General features: G+C 43.7%; 1 protein-coding gene across 1 annotated transcript in view; it reads right to left on the bottom strand.

The window, feature by feature from the left end:
- Window positions 1-15155, bottom strand: part of DUSP12 (dual specificity phosphatase 12) — a 184190-nt gene that overhangs the window by 12163 nt on the left and 156872 nt on the right. Inside the window, exons 5-6 of the mRNA XM_063940630.1 lie at window positions 6073-6163; window positions 3368-3545 (exon numbers count right to left, since the gene is read on the bottom strand). Coding sequence (XP_063796700.1) covers window positions 3368-3545; window positions 6073-6163 — 269 coding nt within the window. The remainder of the gene's footprint in view (window positions 1-3367; window positions 3546-6072; window positions 6164-15155) is intronic.

The following is a 15155-nucleotide window of genomic DNA, read 5'->3' as shown; positions in this document are numbered from 1 at the left end:
AACTGTCACCCCAGACGAGGATTTCACTAAGTCCTATTATTTTCATATAGTGTCATCCTATTTGGGGGTAAGCATTGGGATGTGGGGTCCCCTGAACTGTTCTGTCTAGGCCACTCCGGGGCATCACACCCTAACACTTACAGTCACTATTTTTTCACTACCTCCTATGTGTGTTATTTTATCCATGTATATTTTTTCACCCACTTTATATCTAATTTTAAAACACTCTGTACCCTCAGTAACTATCTATGCTTATCCTACACTTTATCACACCTCAAAATTTTCTACTAGTGTGATGCCTTGGGGGGGTTCATGGCTGGGCTGATTTGGGGGTGCCCTATGCCCCAATGTGAACCCCAAAGTGTTAGGGACTTGCACAATAGAGGTGACCTCGACGCAGTGAGCCAGCCCATATCATTGGCCAATTACATGCTAACAACCTCTTATTATATATTGTAATTTACAGTAATGATTCCATAGTGCATTTGCACACATTTCTTCCCCTGTATTACCATAAAATCTCAGCAGATAGCACCTCTCATTACAACCACTAGGGTGTGCAGTCTAGACCCATTTCCTCTATCTGAGGTTCGCCCTGCTGAACGATCACTACCGGATCCAGGCCTTACCCTTCGGCCTGTCTACAGCTCCGAGGGTGTTCACGAAGGCGATGGCGGAAATGATGTTACAGCTCAGAGTCGCTTACCTGGACGATCTCCTTATAAAAGAGTTCCAGGGAGATTCTACTGCTCCATATAGATCGCACTATCCACCTTCTGTAACACCACGGTGCAGCCTCAATCTACAGAAGTCCTACCTGGAGCCATCTCAGCAGCTCCTGTTTCAGGGAATGCTCCTGGATACTGTAGCGCAGAAAAAGTGTTCCTCCCAGAGGAAAAAGTGAGAATGCTCCAAGAAATGGTTTGCATGGTTCTCCGACCGACTCGAGTATCCATTCATATTTGCATAAGATGGTTTGTGGTCCGGTTCCAATCTTGAGATGCATCGCATGACTCAACTGTCACCCCAGACCAGAATTTCACTCCTGTAGTGGCTGCAGTCTTCCAATCTCGGGGAAGGTTGATGCTTCGGGATTCAGGATTGGATCCTCCTCACGACGGATGAGAGTCTCAGAGGAAGGGGAGCTGTCACCCAAGGGGTGCAGTTCCAGGGCAGGTAGTCTTCCCAAGAGGCCCTACTTCCGATCAACATCCTGGAACTTCGGGATATCTCCAATACTCTGATTCAGGCCTCCCTTCTGCTCCGAGATCAGGCAATTCAGGTACAGTCGGACATCACCACGGCTGTGGCGTACATTAATCGACAAGGAGGAACAAAAAGCCGGGCCTGCATGCAAGTAGTATCAAGAATACTCCTCTGGGCGGAAAGAAATGCAAGAGCACCGTCCGCAATCTTCATTCCGGGAGTGGACAACTGGGAAGCAGACTTCCACAGTCGCCACAATATCTACCCAGGGGAGTGGGGCCTAAATCTTCAGGTGTTTCAACAGATCATTGACAGGTGGGGTTGCCCCCAGATCGACATGATGGCGTCGCGCCTCAACAAGAAACTTCGCTGCTATTGCTTGCGAACCAGAGACCCTCAGGCGTGCGCAGTGGATGCACTGACGTCGCCTTGGCCTTCCCAGCTGGTCTACGTATTTCTTCTGATTCCGTTGATCCCAAAGGTGCTTAAGAGGATACAGCATCAAGGAGTACAAGCAATTCTGCTTGCCCCAGAGAGCGTGGTACGCGGATCTTTTGGGCATGTCCATAGAAGACCATTGGCCTCTGCCAGTAAGCAGGGATCTTCTTCAGCAAGGTACGTTCTTCTACCCGGACTTATGGCGGCTTCATTTGGCGGTATGGAAGTTGAGCGGAATATTCTAGCTCACAAGGGACTTTCCAAAAAAGTAATTGCCACTATGGTGCAAGCCAGGAAACCTCTGACGTCAAAACACTATCATCATATCTGGCGGAGGTATGTCTCCTGGTACGAGGAACGCACATTTCCATCTACCGAATTCCACTTGGGTATATTCCCTTTGTTTCCTGCAGGCTGGAATGGATAATGGCTTATGTCTGGGATCCATTAAGGTCCAGATTTCAGTTCTTTCAATCTTCTTCCAAAAGATGTTGGCTATGCTGCCTGAAGTTCAGACCTTCTTGCAAGGGGTGCTTCACATACAACCTCCGTTTGGCACCTTGGGATTTGGATGTGGTGTTACGATTTCTGTAATCCTCCTGGTTTGAACCGCTGATGATAGTGGAAGACAAATACCTTACGTGGAAGACGGTGATGTTACTGGCCCTGGTTACAGCTAGGCATGTCTCGGATTTGGGGTCTTATCATGTAAGAGTCTTTACTTGGTCTTTTACGAGGACAGAGCGGAGTTCTGGACTAGACAGCAGTTCCTGCCGAAAGTAGTCTCCGCATTTCATTTGAATTAACCTATTGTGATACCATCCAGTTCTGGCACTTCTACCCCTCCGGAGGCATTGGATGCATTGCGAGCCTTGAAGATCTATGTCAAGAGGACGGCTTGGATTAGAAAGACTGATTACTTGTTCGTGCTGTTTGATGCATAGAAAAAGTGTTGACCTGCTTCGAAGCAGTCCATTGCTCATTGGCTTTACTATCAATCAGGCCTATGGGTTGGCAGCCTTACCTGTTCCACTGTCTCTGAAGGCCCACTCTACAAGATCGGTGTGGTCTTCCTGGGCGGCTGCCCGTGGTGTCTTGGCCCTGCAACTGTGCCGAGCTGCTACCTGGTCAGTGAAGAACACCTTTGTGAAGTTCTATGAGTTTGATACCCTGGCCAAAGAGGATACCCAGTTTGGGCAGGCTGTGCTGCAGATGTCTCTGCACGTTCCCGCCCGTTCTGGAAGCTTTAGGATGTCCCCATAGTACTAAATCTCCCCAATATCCCTTATAGATTGCTAGAGAAAATAGGATTTGAAATACCTACCGTAAAATCCTTTTCTCGTAGTCCATAAGGGATATTGGGCGCCCGCCTCTGTGCGGTGACTTTCTGCAGGTTCTCTGTTATGTGTTACCTGTTCAGCTGTTCCTGTTTATGTTGCCAGCTGTTGCTGGCTCAGTTATGTTATGGTGGGCTGGCGTGTAACTCTCACCACACTTATTGTTATGTTCCTACTCTCAAGTATGTATTTTCTCCTTCGGGCACTGTTTTACCTATAACTGCCTGTGGGAGGGGGCATAGAGGGGAGGAGCCCCGTCTATACCCATCGTACTGTGTCCCCAATATCCCTTATGGACTATGAGAAAAGGATGTACCAGTAGGTATTTAAAATCCAATTATCTATTTATGCCAATGATATTTATGCCAATGATATTCCAGCTTTACCTGTCCATCCAACACTCCCAAGAGAGATTTCTCCATCCACTGCACTGGCTCCACAAAGAAAGAGGTGCACTTTGTGGAGTCTGAATGTTGTACCGGCATCAGTCTTTTATTAACAAAAGCTGCAGGTCCAGCGCCTAGAGCGTGATTTAAGATACTTCCTTCCCTGAACAGTGAACGTCTTGAAAAACAGAAAAATACTTTGTAATTAACTAGCATTCATAAACTATTTTAAAAAGAGAACCAGATTGTTAATACAGGACAAATACAACTATTAATGCTACTTTCTCTTTTATTTTAATGCTTTTTTTTGTGTGTTGACATACTTCATTTGTGCACTTTTTCATGTGTGTGTGTATACAGTGACTACATTCTTTGAACTTTAAAATGAAAAAATAAAAATAAAATAAAAGCCATTATCTCAATCAGAACACTTGCTTTCCCTCTGCTGAACCCACGACGGCCCTCCATACTAAACTATTAGCATTCTTCAAAGTGCCTGTTAGGACTGGTCACCTGTGATTAGTTCTGTGTCATTATTATCTAACACCAGCAATTATAACTTTTCTTTTGGTCTTAGGAACTTTGTGGAAACTGGATCTCCGGATAGAAAAATGCTTATCAATATTATAACTTACATTTAATGTGTAATGCACAGTAAAGTGTAAAGTATGGTATGCTGACGCATTTGTGTATTCTGCTATTGTAGATCACATAAGCAGAATGTACAGTTTGCTAAAAAAAAGGTTACTAAGATTTAATCACAAATGTCTAATGGTGTTCCCTGACGGCACAAGCAATACTAATATAGTGGTAATGGTTGAAATGAATGGACATCTATTCTGTGTGTAAATCATGTCATTTTGTCATGATATACAGTGCAACCGGAAAGTATTCACAGCGCTTCATTTTTCCACATTTTGTTGTTACAGCTTTATTTCAGAATTGAATAAATTCATTTTTTTCCTCAAAATTCTACACACAATACCCAATAATGACAATGTGATTTTTTATTTTTTTAAAGATTATTGCAAATTTCTTAAAAATAAAAAACTAAGAAATCACATGTACATAAGTATTCACAGCCTTTGCCATGAAGCTCAAAATTGAGCTCAGGTGCATCCTGTTTCTACTGATCATCCTTGAGATGTTCTTACAGATTAATTGGAGTCCACCTGTGGTAAATTCAGTTGATTGGACATGATTTGGAAAGGCACACACCTGTCTATATAAGGTCCCACATTTGACAGTGCATGTCTGAGTACAAACGAAGCATGAAGTCAAAGGAATTATCTGTCGTTCTCAGAGACAGGATTGTCTCAAGGGACAAATCTGGGGAAGGGTGCAGAAAAATATCTGCTGCTTTGAAGGTCCCAATGAGCACAGTGGCCTCCATCATCCGTAAATGGAAGAAGTTCGGAACCACCTGGACTCTTTCTAGAGCTGGCCTGTATGGTAGAGTGGCCAGACGGAAGCCATTTCTTAGTAAAAAGCACATGGCAGCCTGCCTGGAGTTTGCCAAAATGCACCTGATGGAGTCTCAGACCATGAGAAACAATTCTCTGGTCTGATGAGAAAAAGATTTAACTCTTTGGCATGAATGCCAAGCGACATGTTTGGAGGAAACCAGGCACAGCTCATCACCAGGCCAATGCCATCCCTACAGTGAAGCATGGTGGTGGCAGCATCATGCTGTGGGGATGTATTTCAGCCTCAGGAACTGGGAGACAAGTCAGGATAGAGGGAAAGATGAATGCAGCAATGTACTGAGATATCCTGGATGAAAACCTGCTACAGAGCGCTCTTAACCTCAAACTGGGGCAACGGTTCATCTTTCAGAAGGACAACGACCCTAAGCACACAGCCAAGATATGAAAGGAGTGGTTTCAGACAACTCTGTGAATGTCCTTGAGTGGCTCAGCCAGAGTCCAGACTTGAATCCGATTGAACATCTCTGGAGAGATCCGAAAAATGGCTGTGCACCGATGCTTCCCATCCAACCTGATGGATCTTGAGAGGTGCTGTCATGCAGCCACGCGATCCAGGAGAGCAGCAGCGGTGGTGTGCCTAGAAACCGGTGCGTCCCCGCTGCAAGTACCCGGGAACCAGGCCGCGGGAGTATGCAGCGCCGCTGAGGGAGATGATGGAGCCGCAGCACAGCATGTCAGAATGAAATAAAAGTGCTGCGGCCCTTGAAGTCTTCTTAAAAAGGCTACCTAGCGCAGCCCCCCTTGTTAGTGACCTGCACTGCCTAGCGCAGTGCATCCTGGGAACAGTCAAAGCTTTAGCCTGTTGTTGCCTCGGATCAAGATCCAACTCTACACCCCCGATGTTATTCCCTGTGGAATACCAGAGAACCCTGCTGCAAAAAAAATTAATTTATTCCATTTTGGAACAAAGCTGTAACATAACAAAATGTGGAAAAAGTGAAGCACTGCGAATACTTTTCGGATGCACTGTAATTGTACTAGATAGCTTTCATTGTTATCATTTACAAAATGTAGGTTATTTCTACTGGTTATAAGTTTTACTCTTAAAATATGTTGCCACGTTTCCTAATTACAGTATTACATGCTACTACTGTATTCTCCACACTGATATAGAACCCATCCAGAAACACTGAACAACTCATGTGGTTACCATTTACCCTTGCCCTCTAAAATGTATAGTAGATACAAAATCTACTTCTTCAAGAAGGCCGTTCCAACCTGCATTTTCTGCATCGGAAAAGAACCTCTTTAGTTTGATCTGAGGAGCCGGGGTCCAAAGCAAAGACTTCCCGTGGTATATTCCGCAATTCTGAAAGAGAGAATCATAATGTATCTACATGATAAATAATGACATTTGGTCAGTTACTCTGCTATAACCTCACTGTCATTTTAGCAACACTTGATCTTACCAAGCAACAAAACATTGCTTATTTTTCATATCACATTGACTATTATAATGCACATATTGAAAATGGTGAATGTGATTTACCACATACATGTCCTGTTTTTTTAGAACATCAAGGTATTCCTGTCCACAACCAAGACCAAAGAAACCACAAACTTTTTCAATTAAAGGAAAAGCACCAACTGTCTTTCAGATATATTTTGACACCAGCCATTCCATAGCACTTACTTCAGTTGACCATAATATAGCAATTGATTAATAGGCTATTTATGTAACATCAGTTATCAGTATATTTGATGCTGGTTACATTGCCTGAATATATTTTATTAGCTGCTAGTTATGGTCGACACATATACATGTTATTGTAAACACATAACATAATTCATACCTCCCAACATGACCGTCTCCAGGAGGGACACAATGCTCTGCTCCTGGATTACCCTCTTAATTTATGATTACCAGCACCTATGTTGAACAGGTTAATGGATAAGAAATGTGTTTCACCACAGGTGCTGGCAATCATATATTTAGAGAAAAGTCCAGGAGCAGAGCATTCTGTCCCTCCTGGAGATGGTCATGTTGGGAGGTATGCATAACTGTGCAATTTTAACTATCATTTTTGGTTTTCTTCAAGCTTGTTGCAATAACTAGTAGATGTCCTTAGTACATGTCTAATAAAAGCTGTAGATGCTCTGCAGCATTAGAGATCTTGACAACACTGAGTATGAGAGGCAAAGTGCCAGGGATTGAGAAGATAAAGCAATGCACAAAGTCTCCAAATTGTCCGATGTTTTGGCAGAGCCACCACACAGTGTGTGGGCCAAGGTGTCACCCCTCCTTCCCCTGCAATCCCTCCAACATCTATCAGAGGCTTGCAGGAAGATCGTATGAAGGCTGCAGGTAGTGGGCACTTCAAGAACTTTAGATGATTCTTACACAAATGGCAGACTTAACAGTGTTTTCCCTAATTTCTTCCTACTCCTCCGGCTCCAAAGTCTCCCTCATGTCACACTCCCAGGCCAGCTTATATTGCCGGGCCAGCAACGTCACTGGACATGTGACCAGTACCAGCGCTTGGAGACGAGATCATCTCCTGGCATTGGTTCTCCCTATGCTGTAAATGTCAGAAGGGTCGCATCAACCCGGCTTACCCGTTCACACTATACCACGACTTGGGTCATTCCCTGGGCCAATCCTGCAAGCTAGCCGTGTTGGATTACTGGGTAACTGGACCCGGGTAAACCCTTTTCCACTGACCAGCTCTTAGGTTATCATGACAATAACCTTTTTATTTTTTAGCTGCATTGGAAAAGGGGTATAAGAGACATCTTTTTCTATCTTCTCATGTCCTTAGATTTGCTACAGTCACATGGACTTTAAAAATAGGATTTTAATACCTACCGGTAAATCCTTTTCTCTTAGTCCGTAGAGGATGCTGGGGACTCCAAAAGGACCATGGGGTATAGATGGGATCCGCAGGAGACATGGGCACACTATAAGACTTTGAATGGGTGTGAACTGGCTCCTCCCTCTATGCCCCTCCTCCAGACTCCAGTTATAGAACTGTGCCCAGGGAGACGGACATTTCGAGGAAATAATTAATTGTTTAAACACGGTGAGCGCCATACCAGCTCACACCTCAAACATGCCACAGAACGTGGCATTCAATAGAACACCAGCCGGCAGCATGAAAAATATACAGCAATACGCTGATCAAAAATGTAACACAACCTGTGTGTAAACACAACCAATAAAAGCATACCGACTGACTGAAAAGAAACACAACATGAGTGTAACCATAACCAATAACTGCAGATACAGTACGCACTGGGACGGGCACCCAGCATCCTGTACGGACTAAGAGAAAAGGATTTACCGGTAGGTATTAAAATCCTATTTTCTCATACGTCCTAGAGGATGCTGGGGACTCCAAAAGGACCATGGAGTCTATACCAAAGCTCTAGAACGGGCGGGAGAGTGCGGATGACTGCAGCACCGATTGCCCAAACAAGAGGTCCTTATCAGCCAGGGTATCAAACGTGTAGAATATTTGCAAAATTGTTTTAACCCGACTAAGTAGCTGCTATAAAAGGCTATAAAACCGAGACCCCTCGGGCAGCCGCCCAGGATGAGCCCACCTTCCTGATAGAATGGGCCTTCACCGATTTTGGTAACGGCAATCCAGCCATAAAACGAGCAAGCTTAATCGTATTACAGATCCAGCGTGCAATAGTCTGCTTGGAAGCAGGAACCCCAATCTTGTTGGGATCATATACGATAAACAGATCCTCCGTTTTCCTGATCTGAGCCAATCTGGCAACATAAAATTTCAAAATTTAGACCACATCGAGATACTTCGATGTCGCCCAGGCGTCAGTATCCACCGGCACCACAATAGGTTGGTTCAAGTAAAACCAATGAAACCACTTTTTTGCAGAAATTGCTGCCGAGTTCTTAACTCCGCTCTATCTTCATGGAAGATTAAACAGGCTCTTGTGAGACCAATCCGCCAACTCAGACACCCGCCTCGCGGATGCCAAGGTCAACTGCCTGACCACATTCCAAGTGAGGAATTTCAACTCAACCATACTGAAAAGTTCAACCAAAGAAATTGCAGGAACTGCAACACCACGTAAAGATCCCATAGTGCCACAGAGGCACAAGGGGAGGATGGATGTGTAAGACTCCTTTTACAAAAGTTTGAAACTTTGGAAAGGAGGCCAATTGTTTTTGGAAGAAAACCGATAAGGCTGACATCTGAACCTTAATCGCGCCCAACCCAAGATCGCAACCACACGATCTTGTAAGAAAAGAATGGAGAAAACGATCCAACTGGAAATCTTCCGTAGGAACCTTCTCGGATTCACACCAAGACACATAATTTCCTCCAAATATGGTGGTAATGTTTTGACGTTACTTCTTTTCTGTCTGAAGAAGAGTCGGGATGACTTCACTGGGAATACTCTTTCGGGCTGGGATCCGACGTTCAATCTCCAAGTCGTCAATGGAAACCGCGGTAAGTCTTAGAACAAACACAGCCCCTGCTATAACAGATCCTCTCGCAGAGGAAGAGGTCAGGTTATATTCATAGATAAGCATCATTTTCACCATCCTAAAATACTCTTTATCTATGAAGATGGAGAGTCAGTAGAGGTACACCCAACGCGTTTCGTCCTCAGACTTCATCAAGGACGAAACGCATTGGGTGTACCTCCACTGACTCTCCATCTTCAAAGATAAGCATCATTTTCACCATCCTAAAATACTCTATCAGTATAAAATTGTTTTTACTGATTTTATGTGATTTTGGATTCTAGCTAAATTATAAATTTTTTATCTATTATATCCTTTTATGTTTTAAAATTTTTTGCATATCAAGTTTTTACCTACTTTTTTATCCCATCATTATGTTATAAATTGTATAAATAAATATATTGTTACCCCTTTGTTAAAACCGTATCCTGCTATATTCTTCATAGTTATATTAATTTGGTAGACACTGCAAGTCGCTGGTACCCCTATTCCCCCCTTCTTTTCCACATTTTAAAGGCAGCTTATCACTGCTGTTTATTTAGGGGTTAGCTGACACCTTACATTCTCAAAAGGAGTGTCTGTAACTAATATATTATATATTGTTTTGATAAGTATCTACTCACACACACCTGTGGCGCCATACCCCCACTACCCAATCCATATATATATATATATATATATATATATATATAGATATATATATATAGATATATAGATAAAAAATCAGAGGGGGCACTCTCCAGACTTTTTTTACTATAAACAACTGTTCATTTATTAATGGTATACTTTACATAATCGGCATAATGACAAGAATTTCTTGTCATTATGCTGATTATGTAAAGTATACCATTAATAAATGAACAGTTGTTTATAGTAAAAAAGTCTGGAGAGTGCCCCCTCTGATTTTTATCTACATATTTGGATACCGTGGTATTCGAGTGGACACCCCAGCGCTTGCATACTATGAGGATGTGAGTGCTACCGTTTGTTGGATCTATATATATAATATATACAGAAAAAGCAAAAAACTGCGGCACTCAAGGACTGTTAAATGTCAATGTATTAGTCAAAGGATTACACCCATATATATATATGTACTCACACATACACACGGAAACCCCGCCGACTAAATCCTGCGTTTGCCTCTGTATCCCGCACCTGAACTACTAGTAATCAATTTTAATATTGGGGATTATATGTTGAGTTCTTAATGTACATAACATATGTGCATATAAACATCGGTGCTACCCACTAATCCAAAGGTATATACAGAAGAAAAGAATTGTAGCTGGGATCAGTTTGTTTGGGTGCACTCTATTCCACTCACAAGTGTATGTATGTGATGTTTAATAATTTAATAAATTTGTTACTGAATATATATTTTCAAACATAAATAACCAATACCCACGTGGAATACTTCCTTTACTTTAGTTCCACATGCAGTATTATTATGGCCTAGATATTTGACCATACAAAGCGAAAAATTTAAAAACAATATAGAAATAGAAAAACGTGAAGGAAAGAAAATCTTTATTAGACAGATTTCTGTCTTGTGTACAAATAAAATTATTGTTAAAACCAAATCGTGTGCCGCCTGTTATTTCTCATATAATCAATATACTCTTATGATGAGTATAAATGTTTAAAGCTCCAAATGTTTATATATGTCTCTTATAAATATTATTATATTATTATCCTTGCCATGGATTTCTGTGTGCAATACGTAACTGTACCTATACCCAAATGATTTATTGTATGAGGTATTAAATATAATTAATTTTAGTCTCAATGAATTATTAAAAAAGGAAAAGGAGGAGTGAATATAGAGTTGATGTTTCACTCACAGCCTTGGTGTTTGTAATGTGTCTACTCACTTTATTAAACTGGCAACAATTAGTTTCAATTTTGTATTGCTTTATGTACAGAGACTGGCAACAAATGTTGCTATATAGAGTTCTTGGCAGTCTGCCCTTGTTTCTGTACTGAGGACATTAAACAGGCATTACATATGCCAAGAATGTGGCTATTTATAATATTTTGCCACAGATATTTGTTATCTTAATCTGTGTCCCTGTATATATCACTGCCTGGAACAGATGTGTAGAATTACACAGACATAATTGCTCATAATATCCAGCAACAGGGGCAGCACGTCCCAAGTAATGTACCAGTCAGTTTATATGTATTGTATTTAATGTTCCAGTATAATTCCAGATATATCTTATCCTATGCTAGTATGCACAATGTTCTATAATTTCCCATGCACCGTATGTCAATTAAAGGTATGTCCTTATTTTTCAATATCAATATCGTACAACCATATGTCCCCCATGTGGATACTAGATGTGATGATTACTGCAAGATCTACTGCCTGCTCTAATACAATTAAATGGTAATAGAATATGTGAGAGTCAGCAATTGATATATATTAAATCATTAATCCTAGTACTTAAACTCGGGATATGCTATCTCTGCTTCTTATGAGTGTGTATTATTGAGCATGACAGTGTATCAAAAAATAACGGTATATCGACGAGTAACACATTTAAGATGTATGTATATAACCAGGCTTCCTATCACTGAGTCTCCTCCAAACATTACACGGCGTATAGGTGTACAGTAAAGGCAAGTCACTTATGAGCTATTAAACATTAACATAGCGCTGGCAGCTTACTATCGAAGGAAACCTATCATACCGCCATCACCCTGGTGAAATGGTAACAACAATCCTGAATCGCAAACCTCAGGTAAGCCTAATTTGGAAGAAACCGTAATTAGACCTCCTAACTCCACTTTCAGAGTGGAGAACCCTGCCATGAGAGATTCCCTCATGGAGTTTAAGTAGGAAAAATTGGGATTTGTCTGACCGTGCCGTCCGGCCTTGGGAGCACGAAAAAGCTTGAACAACAGCTTCTTCTTTTTTTTTTTTTATGACCGGAAAAGCAGGACAATGACCTGATCCAGACACAACTCTTGTATTGCGTCACATACTACCTCCCTGTCATGAGGAGGATCGGTAAGGTCGATTTGATAAAAATCGGTGAGGGGAACGTCTGGAACTCCCGTATGCCCCCCTAGGGACTCTATCCTTAACTCACTGGTCCATGTCCTTTCCAGGACTGACTGAAGAGTTTTAGACGTGGTCCCACCTGTGTGGGCCCCCGCAAGATAGACCCAACGTCCCGCGGTGGACGTGGCAGAAAACAACGGATGATTTCTGCTCCTGTGAACCTGAAAAGGCAGCTGACCTCTTACCTTTTTTACCTTCCCTTACCTGCAAAGAAAGGGGAATCCTTATCAATTCGGTCGAAATGACTGCATCCTACAACAATGCGTCACCAAACGTTGTGAGGGAACATAGGGCAAGAAGGTAGACTTACCCATGGCACTTGCCGAGAGCATATTAACAAGGCCATCACCAAATCAGGCTTCACCTTCATGGGGAAGAGACTCCACTTCTTTTCGGAGTCAGCATTTGTATCCCTTTGGTGAATCCACAACGCCCTCCTAGCAGAGACCGCCATGGAAGTGGCCCGCGCACCCAAGAGTCCCATCCCTTGTAGTCGCACGGCAGTATGCTGCAATGTTCTAGATATGACCCAATTTAAGGAGTATCACATCTCTCCCCAGGGTAATTATATCGGATGACAAAGTAACCGACGATTTCTGAATACAAGCACTCACCCCTGCGCATGCAATGCAAGTATAATCAAAGCATATAATTAAAGTATCACTTAGCTTCCTGTAAACGATCCTTTGTGACAGGGCCCCGTGCAGAACAGGGGTTGACTCTCACTTTATTCTATCCACAGCGGGAAAAGAATAAACACTCGGACTCCTCGTGATGATTTGAAACCATCTTGTCACGGCTGACCTAGAGAATGAGCAAACACAAGGTCCTCCTCAGCCAGGGTATCAAACTTGTAGAACTTTGCAAAAGTGTTTGAACCTGACCAAGTAGCCGCTCGGCAAAGCTGTAATGCAGAGACCCCTCGGGCAGCCGCCCAAGAAGAGCCCACCTTCCTAGTGGAATGGGCCTTAACTGATTTTGGCAGCGGCAATCCAGCCGCAGAATGAGCCTGCTGAATCGTGTTACAGATCCAGCGAGCAATAGTTTGCTTTGAAGCAGGAGCACCAAGCTTGTTGGAAGCATACAGGATAAACAAAGACTCTGATTTCCTGACCCTAGCCGTTCTGGCTACATAAACTTTCAAAGCCCTGACCACATCAAGTAACTCAGAATCCTCCAAGTCACGAGTAGCCACAGGCACCACAATAGGTTGGTTCATATGAAAAGATGACACCACCTTTGGCAGAAATTGCGGACGGGTCCGCAATTCTGCCCTGTCCATATGGAAAACCAGATAGGGACCTTTATGTGACAAAGCCGCTAATTCTGACACACGCCTAGCTGAAGCCAAGGCTAATAGCATGACCACCTTCCACGTGAGAAATTTTAACTCCACGGTCTTAAGTGGCTCAAACCAGTGTGACTTTAAGAAACTCAACACCACGTTAAGATCCCAAGGTGCCACTGGAGGCACAAAAGGGGGCTGAATATGCAGCACTCCCTTTACAAACGTCTGAACTTCAGGTAGAGAAGCCAGTTCTTTTTGAAAGAAAATGGATAGGGCCGAAATCTGGACCTTAATGGAACCCAATTTTAGGCCCAAAGACACTCCCGACTGTAGGAAGTGAAGGAAACAGCCCAGCTGGAATTCCACCGTAGGGGCATTCCTGGCCTCACACCAAGCAACATATTTTTGCCATATACGGTGATAATGTTTAGCCGTCACGTCCTTCCTAGCCTTTACCAGCGTAGGAATAACCTCATCCGGAATGCCTTTTCTGCTAGGATCCGGCGTTCAACCGCCATGCCGTCAAACGCAGCCGCGGTAAGTCTTGGAACAGACAGGGCCCCTGTTGCAACAAGTCCTGTCTTAGAGGCAGAGGCCAAGGGTCCTCTGTGAGCATTTCATGCAGCTCTGGATACCAAGTCCTTCTTGGCCAATCCGGAACAACGAGTATTGTTCTCACTCCTCTTCTTCTTATGATTCTCAGCACCTTGGGTATGAGAGGAAGAGGAGGAAATACATAGACCGATTGGAACACCCACGGTGTCACTAGTGCGTCTACAGCTATCGCCTGAGGGTCTCTTGACCTGGCGCAATACCTCTGTAGCTTTTTGTTGAGGCGGGATGCCATCATGTCCACCTGTGGCAGTTCCCACCGACCTGCAATCTGCGCAAAGACTTCTTGATGAAGTCCCCACTCTCCCGGGTGGAGGTCGTGCCTGCTGAGGAAGTCTGCTTCCCAGTTGTCCACTCCCGGAATGAACACTGCTGACAGTGCTCTTACGTGATTCTCCGCCCAGCAAAGAATTCTGGTGGCTTCCGCCATCGCCACCCTGCTCCTTGTGCCGCCTTGGCGGTTTACATGAGCCACTGCGGTGATGTTGTCTGACTGAATCAGCACCGATTGGTCGCGAAGCAGGGTCTCCGCTTGACGTAGGGCGTTGTATATGGCCCTTAGTTCCAGGATATTGATGTGAAGGCAAGTCTCCTGACTTGACCACAGCCCTTGTCAATTTCTTCCCTGTGTGACTGCTCCCCACCCTCGGAGGCTTGCGTCCGTGGTCACCAGGACCCAGTCCTGAATGCCGAATCTGCGGCCCTCGAGAAGGTGAGCACCCTGCAGCCACCACAGGAGAGACACCCTGGCCCTGGGGGATAGGGTGATCAGCCGATGCATTTTTAGATGTGATCCGGACCACTTGTCCAACAGATCCCATTGAAAGGTCCTCGCATGGAACCTGCCAAAAGGAATGGCCTCGTATGATGCCACCATCTTTCCCAGGACTCGC

This window comes from Pseudophryne corroboree, chromosome 9 (genome assembly GCF_028390025.1).
Source record: "Pseudophryne corroboree isolate aPseCor3 chromosome 9, aPseCor3.hap2, whole genome shotgun sequence".
In the NCBI taxonomy this organism is placed as follows: domain Eukaryota; kingdom Metazoa; phylum Chordata; class Amphibia; order Anura; family Myobatrachidae; genus Pseudophryne; species Pseudophryne corroboree.
Note: the sequence above shows the minus strand (reverse complement) of the source record. Positions and strands in the feature narration are given on the sequence as shown.